Source organism: Elephas maximus, chromosome 3 (assembly GCF_024166365.1).
Source record: "Elephas maximus indicus isolate mEleMax1 chromosome 3, mEleMax1 primary haplotype, whole genome shotgun sequence".
NCBI classification, from domain to species: Eukaryota; Metazoa; Chordata; class Mammalia; order Proboscidea; family Elephantidae; genus Elephas; species Elephas maximus.
The window spans coordinates 107,383,207-107,395,101 of record NC_064821.1 but is presented as its reverse complement, the minus strand read 5'-3'; the positions used below and the strand labels follow the sequence as shown (position 1 = coordinate 107,395,101).

General features: G+C 40.2%; 1 protein-coding gene across 5 annotated transcripts in view; it reads right to left on the bottom strand.

Annotated features, from left to right (window-relative positions):
• Nucleotides 1-986: 986 nt before the first annotated feature.
• The window catches only part of PATJ (PATJ crumbs cell polarity complex component), a 417,617-nt gene continuing 406,708 nt past the window's right edge, over nucleotides 987-11,895 (bottom strand). For 4 of the 5 annotated variants that reach the window (XM_049879429.1, XM_049879432.1, XM_049879430.1 and 1 more), the window contains exons 44-45: nucleotides 8,639-8,762; nucleotides 987-3,196 (exon numbers count right to left, since the gene is read on the bottom strand). In XM_049879429.1, the coding sequence (XP_049735386.1) occupies nucleotides 3,050-3,196; nucleotides 8,639-8,762 (271 nt within the window). In that variant the 3' untranslated portion in view covers nucleotides 987-3,049. The remainder of the gene's footprint in view (nucleotides 3,197-8,638; nucleotides 8,763-11,895) is intronic. The other variant, XM_049879433.1, reaches the window with a different exon arrangement.

The following is an 11,895-nucleotide window of genomic DNA, read 5'->3' as shown; positions in this document are numbered from 1 at the left end:
TGAAAACCAGTGCTGTAAAAAAAGGCAATGTTGCTTGATCTCTAAAGAAAAGATGGTGGTAGTTCTGATCCTGATAACCTGTATTCCTGAAAGGGGTATCCTCCTCCCTAGGTCACCCGGGCAGATCTGGCTGTGGGAAGGGGGGAAAGAAATGGGCTGCTAATTCCAGCAACTGGGAGAAATCAAGGAGCTTATTCTTACAGTGCTTCTGTAAGTGCTTCCAGAACTGTGTCAATACATCTCATTCACAGTCTCCCTCTGTTTTTGCTAACCCTCTACCAAGCATGATGTCCTTCTCCAGCTATTGGGCCCTCCTTCCAAAAATAAAAAAAGCCAAACATATTGCTGTTGAGTTGATTTCAGCACATAGCTACCATATAGGACAGAGTAGAAAGAACTGGCCCATAGGGTTTCCAAGGCTGTAAATCTTTATGGAAGCAGCCTGCCACACCTTTCTCCCGCAGAGCAGCCGGTAAGTTCCAAACTCTGACCTTTCTGTTAGCAGCTGAGCACTTAACTGCTGTGCCACAGGGCTCCTTCTCGATTCCTCCTCAGGTAACTACGTTTATTTAGATTCTTTGGAAACACCTACACACACATATTCAGCAGCTTTACTTCCCCAGGTTTATTCTTCTCTCATGCTAACTCACATTAATAATATCATTACTACAGCGAATGTTGTTAAAGATGAAGAGGCCAAAAGAACACGTGTGGCTATGAGAACTACTCCTTTCACAAATTCCCATCCTCACGTCCTCTCAGCTTGTCACTAGTTAGGATACACTTTTTTGGGGGGGTGGGGAGAGCAAGGCAATAACTAGTCATGCCAGCAGAGACAGAACTAGTACCAGTTCTGGGAAACACTTTTTCCACCAATTAACTGCTGCAAGGACTTTAAGGCATTGCAATTCCTTTATCAATAGACTTGACTTAAAAGGACACTGTGTAATGAAACACAACCACCATGCATTATTTCAAAATGTGTATTTAATGGCCATTCCATCAAAATCAAGCAGAATCACATTTCTACAGTGTGTTATATATATACGTATGTGTGTAAATATAAAGTTGCATTTGCAAGTTTTATTTGGGCTTCATTTCTTCTTGGCTGCCTGAGGAGTTCTTGCAGATGCAGTTAACACAGGAAAGTTCAGAGGTTGGTAGCTTCTCATGCACTGAAGGCCAGATCCTAACAGCACTGCGTATCTTGGATCCATTAGAATTGGATATATGAAAACCCGTACCCATTGCCGTCGAGTTGATTCCAACTCATAGTGACCCTGTAGAACAGAGTAGAACTGCCCCATAGAGTTTCCAAGGAGCACCTGGTGCATTCAAACTGCTGGCCTTTTGGTTAGCAGCCACAGCACTTAACCACTATGGCACCAGGGTTTGGATACACGAGACATTTCAAAAGCCATGTGTAATTTCAGAAAACTTAATACCAGTCATTTAAAGACATTTTCAACATAAAATTCAGGCACTCTACACTTTGGAATAGCCAAAAAATATTCCAACAAGAGTTAATGCACTTTGTGATTACATCTACTCAAAGAGAATTCTCAGTTAACATCTACACTTATTAAATAACATTTTAAATTAGAGCCCATTAAATTTTGATAATTACCGTGAACCATTTGCAGCATTGTGTTTTAAATAATGCTGAACTACTTCTATTATTGACCCTTGTACTCATCCTTCATGGTACATTTTTTTTTTAGAGTATCCTAAAACTGTCACTGGTAAGCACTGCCTCCTTTCTCCTGCTACTACCTGAATAGAAATGCCTACAATCAACTTTAAAGGCGCTGTTACATTTTCTGCTGTATTTGCTTTCTCAGCATGCGAAACTTCAGCAAATGGGAGCCTCCTCGGAGACCAGGAAACATTAGCCAAGCATTTTCACCACAGATCCCAAGTCCAAGTTTGTTTGCTTAGTCACTTAGTGGCAAAACAATTTGCTTCATCTAGGTTCCTGCAGTCTGTACCGCTAGATTCGCTGGTATGGAACTAAGGGGAAGGATAATCAAATGCATCACTCGACTCTGTACAAGGCCAAGAGTACCCAGACCTTGTCTGGCTTGAGGCAACACTTGCTGATCTCTGCAGTGTGGTTCTGGGTACTGGTCTCCTCACCTGAAGACTGAGGGGTGGGAATACGTTGATACCTGTCTGCTTAAAAAAAAAAAAAAAGTCTGCTTAGGCGCCGTTAACTCTAGGTGAACTTCTAGACCTGAACATGGTTTAGCATTGTTAGAATTTGGAACATGGATGCTAACTGTTCCTGTTGAGAATGCAGTGTGTTTGCACAGTGGTATGCAATTATGTAGCTCAGAAAACAATCAGAAAGCTTTTCCAAATTTTTAGATTATAATGTGTTTTCATCGTATAGTCTACAAATTGACTCATCAAAATCACCAATGATTAACTTAGAAAGATCTATCCAGAGACATGGATTTGAGACTTATTTGGTTATAAGTCATACAGAAGAGAGCACAATAATTTCCCATAGGAGACTGTGGCATTCCATCATGGGGATCACTGGTAAGTTAATTACACTGCTAATGTTTGCTGGCGTACTTGAAGAAACAATTAGCGTAAGTAAATCATGAGTGAGATGACAAGTCGCTTAACGTTTGTTTCTGTTGACTGGATGAGATCTGAAGTTGCTGTTAAATGCTCCGGATGAGTAGTGGACGGGGAAAGAGGGGCGGAAGGCATGAGGGGTGAACTTCAGTTTTGGCAAATATAATCAGAACCAGTTATTGCTGGTGGATAAACTTTGACGTTAAATGCAAAACAGGTAAGGCTCATTCAAGTTTTAGAAATTAAACCTCACCAACAGGCAACAGAGCTGGGAAGTATTAGGAAGATGGTTGTTGATATGGGAAATGCATGTGACACCCCAGCCATTTCTCTGAGCAGAGAGGATGAGATGGTAAGAATGACGGTGAATTTGAGTAGGTTGCTTTTCATTGGCACCCAGAATTTCATCTTCCCATGGATATTCTAAAAGAACAACATCTATGGCATGATCAGGAGCCGAGGCTCATGACAGCACAGTTAAAGTCACAGTCCCTCTCTGGCGTTTTAGAATGGCCACAGCTTGCTCATGAGTAACACCTTCCAGAGTCTCGCCATTAACAGCTAAAATCTGATCACCCCGCTTCAATCGGCCGTCATCGGCTGCTGCTCCCTACAAACAAGAAACATTCCAGTTTAATCCAGGGGAAGCAATTTATGTTCAAATACTAGTATAACCTCTAACTTGTGTCTGGTACTCGTATTAAAAGAAAAACTTTTAAAACCACCAATTAATGTTATTTCTAGGTAATGTTTTTAAATTAAGAAGAACGTAGGCTATGTTGAGTAGTAATGGTTGAAGAGCAGTTACCGTAACTATGAATCATATTAGTAGAAATATACTGACAGTCACATTTCTTTTAATAGAAGTAGAACCTTAAATATTCAATGGAATTGAATGCTATTTCATGTATTACTCATGGAAACAAGCATAATATACAAAAGAGATAGACATAACAGTTGAACATGATGTTGTTAGTCTTGTTGCCAATACCACCATTATAAAGGGTTTCCACTGTATTACTAAGCTGTCAGCACTGTAGTGGTCTGTCAAAAATAAGTGTAGCTTTTAAATGGGTAAATTATATGGCATGTGAATTATATCTCAAACTGTTTTACATATTTATATAAAGGGTAGCATCTCTGAAATTTTGCAATATTATATTTAAAAGCTTCAACTTTATCATTGATCAATTAAATAAGTTTCTAAATGGCTACTTTTAGAATATACTCAGCCATGCATGGCTCCTCAAAATGGCACAAAGCAAGTGAAACCTGGGCTTTTTTCATTCTAAAGCTGAGTAAAAATGCCATGAGATTATAGAACTATTTTAGACTGGTAAGGATCTAGAAAATGAACTTAGAAATAACTTGCAGGAGGCTTTCTGCATTTGTTGGGGTAACTGTTAAAATCTCTTAGAAAGTAAGTATCAGAAGATCTTCTAAAAGAGGCTGAACTGCTGGGGAAATGAAGGCCCACAGGTCCCTGGTCCTTGACTGAGCTAAGAGGCACCAGTGCTCCAGAGCTGTGCCGGCAGGCAGGGCCAGAGGTGGCAGCTGAATTATCTAGAATTTCAGAACTGTGAAAAGTGTAAAATTTCTGTACGGAGGCTGAATAAAGAAAACTCAAAGCCAGGTCTACAATGAGAGGAAAGTACCAGAATTAAACAACTTGCAATTACACAGCCTTTGCTCAAATCCTTTTTCTTTTAAGAAAGTAATGTGTCTGTGCACAAGTAACGCTAATGGATAAAATCAGAATTACTGGGTTAACCTGATTTTATTATATTTTACATGCTAAGATTTAAGGGCTTCAGTAAATTTCAGATGTCTGTGTTTAGTTTTTAAAGAAGTATATTAAGCTCCTCAAGTTTTCATTTTCGGTAACACAAAAGCTGGCTGGTTTTCCTGTTCGTTGTTTTGTTTTGTTTAGGACCCGAACACTAGTTCAGGTATTGCTGTGCTGGCTTGATAATTACTTACTGCCCAGCATTTACTCTCCTACTTTATCAGTGTGGCCGTTGTAGACAAAGGAGGAGGAAATAAATGGCTTGAAGACCTCTGTCTAGTTTGGAATTCTGGCTCTCCCCATTTGCTACTTGTCCCAATTTGACCACTTAGCCTTCTTGGATCCTGTACACTACATACCTTGTGGCTCGTCCTAAGGAATAAATGCATGACACAGTAGTTACTCAATAAAGATAGTAGCACAACAAAATGAAACTCAAGTGAGAATCAAATTCAAGTTTTCAGTTTTCTTGGCTCTGGAAAACTATTCTCTAAATTTTCAGAGTTGTTAAAGTCTTTAGAACAATCTCTTGTTGGCTTATGGTAAAGATGCAGCTGCTAAAGAGACTCAGGCCTGTTTCTGAAGTTTCCAACCAAACACCTGAAAGAATATGAAGGTGCTGAGAACCTGTTAATCAGATGGACTAAGTCTTGCCACATCTGCCTGCCCCAAGTGCTTGTGATGCTTCATGTTGCCCTCTGGAAAGGAAGGGACTGCGAAGGGCCATATTAAATACTGTCTTAGTTGAAGAAAAAAACCATTAAAAAAAGCTTAGGCCAAGAAAGGAACCATTCGGACAGGGATTGGACTGGACTGTGGGATAGACAATGATACGGGTGAAGAATGAGCTTCTTGGATCATGAGGCTATGTGGGCAGCTCCCGTCTGAAGGGGAGATGAGGGGGTAGAGAGGGTCAGAGGCTGGCCGAATGGACATGAAAAGAAATAGAGGCAGGAAGAAGTGTGCTGTCTCATTAGGGGGAGAGCAATTAGGAGTATATAGCAAGGTGTTTACAAATTTTTGTATGAGAGTCCGACTTGATTTGTAAACTTTCACTTAAAGCACAATAAAAATTAAAAAGAAAATAAAAAAGCTTAGGACACCAGCAAGATCATATAAAAATCCACACCCATGTGGATATCTGAGCTCCAGAAACTAAAAGAAAAACATCTTTTAAGAATGTTTAAAGAAACAGAGAAAACAAAGTTCATAGATCTTCAAAATTCCAACGGGGACAATTTTAGTTCAGTATCAGAATTAGTTTTAGAAAAATTTCAGCCTTAAAAAAAAACTCCTTTGCTAGTTTTTGGTTTACTGATTCGCTATAAAGACTTTTTAATTTGGCTATATTGACTTACTATAGCAAATTAAAAAAAGAAAGACAAAATCACCAGACAAACTAAATCCTATTGGAATAAACTGTAAGAGACTAGCCTAATAATAATAACAATAGTTTGTGCTGGAAAATTATTTTATTGAGACTGACTAAATCACATGGGCCATTAGCTAGAGTGTGTAACTTTTTAAAAATTCATACTGTTTTCTTTTTTAGGTGTGCCTCACTTTACAAAAAAGGACCTTTCCTTAAAAACAAAAACAAATTAAAAAAAAAAAAAGAACAAAAAATAAGGATATTCATTATTAGGTGGTTCCTAAATAAGCATTTTCAATGGGGGCCTTTGCAAAGGGCACTCTGTGTGAGCTTCAGTCCATTCATCATTTCCATTACTCTTTTCACACCGTGATTTGATGGAGTTTCTTTTCAAAATTCATCAGCAATGCATGGCCATTTCACTGTCCCAGGACTGCATGTTCTGGGGCCCTGACAAATGGGCCTGCCTCCCATCCCACCTGTCTATGTGAATGTGGAGACAGTCACAGCTTGGGGCCGGGTGCTGAACGCTGGGCTCCAGGTCAAGACCTTCCAAGCCAACTGGTCCCCTCTCTGGACTGCAGCTAGCTGATGAGCTCACACGAAGTTTTATGAAGTGAGCTGGTGATTACATACATTTTGGAGGGATTTTACGAGGGAAAGGCAGTCTGGCAGGAGTTGTTAAAACATGGGAGCTAACTCTGCAGCCTCTCCACTATTCTTATCTTTATGGTTGGCTCTTTCAAAAAGCAAAGAATACTTATCACAACTATTTATGGTCTTAAGTTGTGTCTTAGAAGGACCCACCTTGGGGATTACCAAGCTGGGGCATCTCTGTTACCCAGAAGGTTTCTGAACTGCCCTTTCTCTCCCCTTTTGCCTACAACCAGTTCAACAAGTGAGTGTTTGGAAATGACAAACCTTCTTAACAGGCACCCTAGCAAGATAGAAAAACTCAAACCAAACCCATTGCCATCAAGCTGATGCTGACTCATAGTGACCCTATAGGACAGAGTTGAGCTGCCCCCCAGGGTTTCCAAGGCTGTAAATCTTTACAGAAGTAGACTGCCACATCTTTCTCCCACAGAACAGCTGGTGGGTTCAACCGCCAACCTTTTGATTAGCACCCGAGTGCTTAACCACTGTGCTGCCAGGGCTCCTTGCAAAGTAGAAACTGATGAAGAAATCCGAGGCTGCCTAATGCATTCCAAAAGCAAATGCAAAATGACTTGGAGATTATGCCAAATCCTGACTAGGACCAATTAACAGGTGATAAGACCTGCAGAGGTAAAGCCAAACTTGTGCTTAATGTGTATATATATAAAAAAAAAAGTATAGTTTTCTAAAAAGAGACAGAATTTATCTTATTTTTTTATTTGAAGACTGTCATGGATTGGATTATGTCCCCCCAAAAATGTGTGTATCAATTTGGCTAGGCCATGATTCCTGGTATCCTGTGATTTTCCTATACATTGTAAATCCTGCCTCTATGATGCTAATGAGGGAGGATGGGCTGCAGTTGTGTTAGTGAGACAAGACTTAACCTACAGGATTGGACTGTGTCTTGAGGCAATCTCTTGGCATATAAAAGAGAGAAGCAATCAGAGAGACAGGAGGGCCTCATAAACCAAAACCCACTGCCGTCAAGTCGATTACCAACTCATAGCGACCCTATAGGACAGAGTAGAACTGCCCCATAGAGTTTCCAAGGAGCACCTGGTAGATTCAAACTGCCAATCTTGTGGTTAGCAGCCGTAGCTCTTAACCATTATGCCACCAGAGTTTCTAGGGCACCTCCTACCATCAAGAAAGCAGCATTGGGAGCAGAGTGCGTCCTTCGAACCTGGGGTCCCTGCACCTGAGAAGCTCCTCGACCAGGGGAAGACTGATGATTTTAAGGAATCTTTCTCCAGAGCTGACAGAGAGAGAAAACCTACCCCTGGAGCTGACACCTTGAATTTGGACTTGTAACCTATGAGAGTGTGAGAGAATAAATTTCTCTTTGTTAAAGCCATCCACTCGTGATATTTCTGTTATGGCAGCACTAGGTAACTAAGACAAAGACCTTTATTTCTTTATGAAAATAAAGGAACAGAAGACAATGAAATCAATCAATAAACAAAGGACTGGGATAAAACCAACAAAGAAAAAAGTTGTAATGATACTAAATATTTTTCAGAGATCTTCAAATTTATAACAAAATTTTGAATTCCAATTTTTGAAACCACAATGAAGTTAAAAATAATTTGTCTAGGTGCCATCAGAGGCAGCAGTAGGAATGGACCCCATGATCTGTGTACTAATTAACTAGGATGCGTCGGAAGTAGTATTGTTAATTCCTAAAAAACATCTATTGTCCAGTCGTAGTCTAACCTATTGAGCTGATCCTCAAGTACTTAGCAGAGTATTGGAAAAGAGAAACCGTCTTACACTCAAGTGTCTTGAGATTTTCTGTGATGGGCAGGCATTAATGCTTACACTGATCTGAGGCTTGAACAAAGCTTTATGCCTCAGCTCTCCAGTGTCTGAGATCGTTTCTTAAAGGAAGAAGCCAAATGCTGGTCTAGCCCAGAACAATATTTCCAAGGCCAACTTCCAAAGAGCACAGAGCTTCTCCTTATTCCGTGTTACTGAAAGGAGACCCTCTTTAAAATCGGTTAGCCTCTACTTCCGTAATAGGGTCCAAAGAAAAGTACACACCTTGTGAATCCACAAAAGAACTCATCTTTCACTCATGTTGGTGCTGGAGTTTCCTATAATATTCAAACGAAATAAGCATACACGCGCACATCCAGGTTTAATCCAAAGTAAAGCAAAACACTTCTGTTTTTAAATCTCACCTAGCTTTGATTAAAAAAAAAAAAAAAAAAGTACAGTAAAAAGGAAAGAAATACCTTTGCAAATATAGTCTTGACATAAATTGGCAGGTCTCCATGGGGACTTCCATAACCCCCTACAATACTAAACCCCAATCCTTCAGAGCCTTTCTCCAAAGTAATAATCTTAGGTGGAGGTGTTCTGAAAACACAATGCATGCCATTTAATTGAAGAAGAGGTACTGAGAGGGAATTTCATTTTAATGGAAGAACACAGATTTGAGAGAGACTTTCATACCGTGAAACTATGAAGGTCAATTTATCAACTCAAACTCTCAGAGAGCAATCTAGAAAGTTATTTTTTAACTTCCCAGGCCTTGAGAAATATCCTTGATATTTTAGGGGATTTGCTTTCATAAAACCCACTGCTTTCAGATTAAAAATAAAGTCATGATGCTGAAAATGTCAAAGCACCCTCCTATATGCATAGTTTTGAAACCTTAAACTGACCATTTGAAGCTGAATGAAACTGTTTTTATACCCTTGTAGAATGTGCATGGAGACAGAGAGTAGGGTATCATGTAAGCTTAGTGGTTGATGGTCAGTCTTCAGGTGGACTTCTGTCCAGAACAGGTTATGGCAGCCCAATAGCTGAGTAAATGGCTGCTCCTTTTCTGCCTGAATACACTTGCCACAGCTCCCCCACTACTTCCACAAAGGGGGGAACTCATTCTTCCAAACGCATCTCCCATGTGATGCTTTCCTGACTTCCAAGGAGAGTCGGCCAATCCTCCTCTGTGGTCCCTTTGTACTTGGTGCAAATTCCCATTACGACACTTCCATCACAGTGTCTTTAAAGACGTTTAACTCTCTTTCTCCGCCACCAGACTACGATCTCCTTAAGTCAGGTATTCCCAGCACTAAGCGCTGTGTTTGTCACAAATTCAGGATCATGACTGTAGGAAATGAGAACTGAAATCCAGAAAAGTAGAGAGAAACCCGAGTGAAGCAAAACAGATGAAGACCAAATGTCTAATTTAGTTTTTCAAAGCTTCGTTCAGTGTGGAAGTCTTCTCTCTCAGAAACAACATGGCTAAAAATTAAATTGCCTACGTGGGCTCAACCAGTTTAACCTAAGCTTAGCTAACGCTAGTTTCTTATTCCCAAAGGCTGTTGTCCAGAGGGTAAAAACCTAAAGGAACTCTGGTATCCCAGACCCTGTCCTCCCATTTGTAGTAGGAGGTTCTCGTTGGTTTATCGGCATCACTTGTTTTACTGCAACATGCATGTCTGAGAGGCAGAGTCACCTGATAAAGCTCTGCCCGTCGCATATTTAGAGAAATTTGCAAAATGGGGATATAAGCAACCTTTGAATGTACTGTCCTGTCTGACTAGAATATTTTTCCCCTCCCCCACCCGCTCAAGGTTTTTGGCTTATTTTAGGGTTGATTTTCAGCTGGTACATGCTGAAACCAGTTGTTCGTTAATGTACTTACTGGTTGTTTATTGCAGGCATCCATATTAATTGCTGAATGCCTACACCATATAAATTGTTAACTGTTTTGAATACCACTCCTGCTTATTCCAATTATTTCAAAAGTCAACTTAAGCATTAGCTTCTCCAAGCTCACCACCTAAGTTATGTCCCTCCTCCATGTTTCCACAGGACCTTATGCTTATCTCTCCCATTGAACTTAGAGCTGTCATATGTTTATTGACTCTTTTACAACCATGGCTTTATGTGTCTATTTTTCAAACTTTCTGGCAGTTGCTTGAAGACTGGGGCAATGCTATTACCTGTGCTTTGGATCCTCAGGCTCTAGCACTTGTACAGTGTCTGGCCTTAGGAAGGTGCTCAATAAATAGCTGCTGAAATAATGATGAATTATCACCTCTGGCTGAATGGTAATGACCTCATGGATAAGGGCGCTACCTTTCACCACTTCGAGGCCATATAAATACTTTCAGAGAGGAATATGATTCATGTTTCCTCTTTCAAACACATTTACCCAAGGCTGTTGTTTCAGAGTTAGCCCAACCAAGAAAAACAAACCGGTTGCCGTTGAATCAATTTGACTCACGGGGACCCCATAAGACAGGGTAGAACTGCCGGATAGGGTCTCCAAGCCTGTAATCTTTATGGGATCAGACTGCCACATCTTCCTCCTGAAGAGCAGCTGAGGGTTAGAACTGCCGACCTTTCAGTTAGCAGCCAAGCACTTAACCAGTGTGCCACCAGGGCTCCTTTGAGTTTGGGCGCCCTAATCATTAGAGGGTAGAGCCCTGATGGCACAGTGGTTAAGTGTTTGGCTGCTAAGCAAAAGATGGCAGTCTGAATCCACCAGCTGCTCCCTGGAAACCCTATGGAGCAGCTCTACTCTGTCCTATAGGGTCACTATGATTTGGAATCGACTTGATGGCAACAGTGCTTTTTTTTTTTTAAATCAGATTACAGATCTTCATAATTTTGCCTATTCCCGATTAGAGACCTGTTTTCAGGGGACTGGGGGGAGTGTGGTGCCACTCCTCAGCTGTCAACTTCAGATGGAGCTTGCCTCCATGTGTCTCATAATGTCATAACATTTCCAATCAATTAGTTTTAATTTACTTTCATATATAGAATACTAACTAAAAAAAAAATCTCTAGACATTAACAGTGGTGGAATTAGAAGTGATTTTTAAATTCTTTTATGCTAGTGGTTCCCAAACTGATGGGGGAGTTGTGGAAGCACAGCGAAGGAACCAGGATTACACGGCTTGTCTGTATTGCCCTAAAAAGGCTGCCATTCTCTTCCTGTAAGAGTCCTACTTTTTTTTTTTTAATGGAAAGGGTATTGTAACTTGAAAATGTTACACTTTTAAGTATTTGTCATATTTTAATGTTTTTTTTTTTTATTTGATACTTTTATAATGAGAAAAAAGTAAAGTGACTTTAACATTCTTACTTCAAGGGAAAAAAACTCAAAAGACATCATTTAAGGTGATGAACTACCAGGAGAAAACTTGGGAATGGCTGTGATCCTGAGCTTCTTCAAATAAATCATTCAGCTCAGTTCAACACACATTTACTGAGCACCTACTAATGACCAAGCACTTGGAGCAAATTCCCATTACGGCGCTGGTGGTAGATGAGGAATAAATTTAGGCAGCATTTCTCAAAGTTTGTGTCCTCTGTCTATCTGTAGCAGAATCATCCTAGGGAACTTGTTAAAATCAGATTTCTGGAATCCACTGTAGACCTCTTAATCAGAATCTCTGAGAGCAGGCCTAGGGAATTGGCATTTTAAAAAGTGTACCTTGTATTATTCTTATGTGCATTCTAATTTGAGAGACAT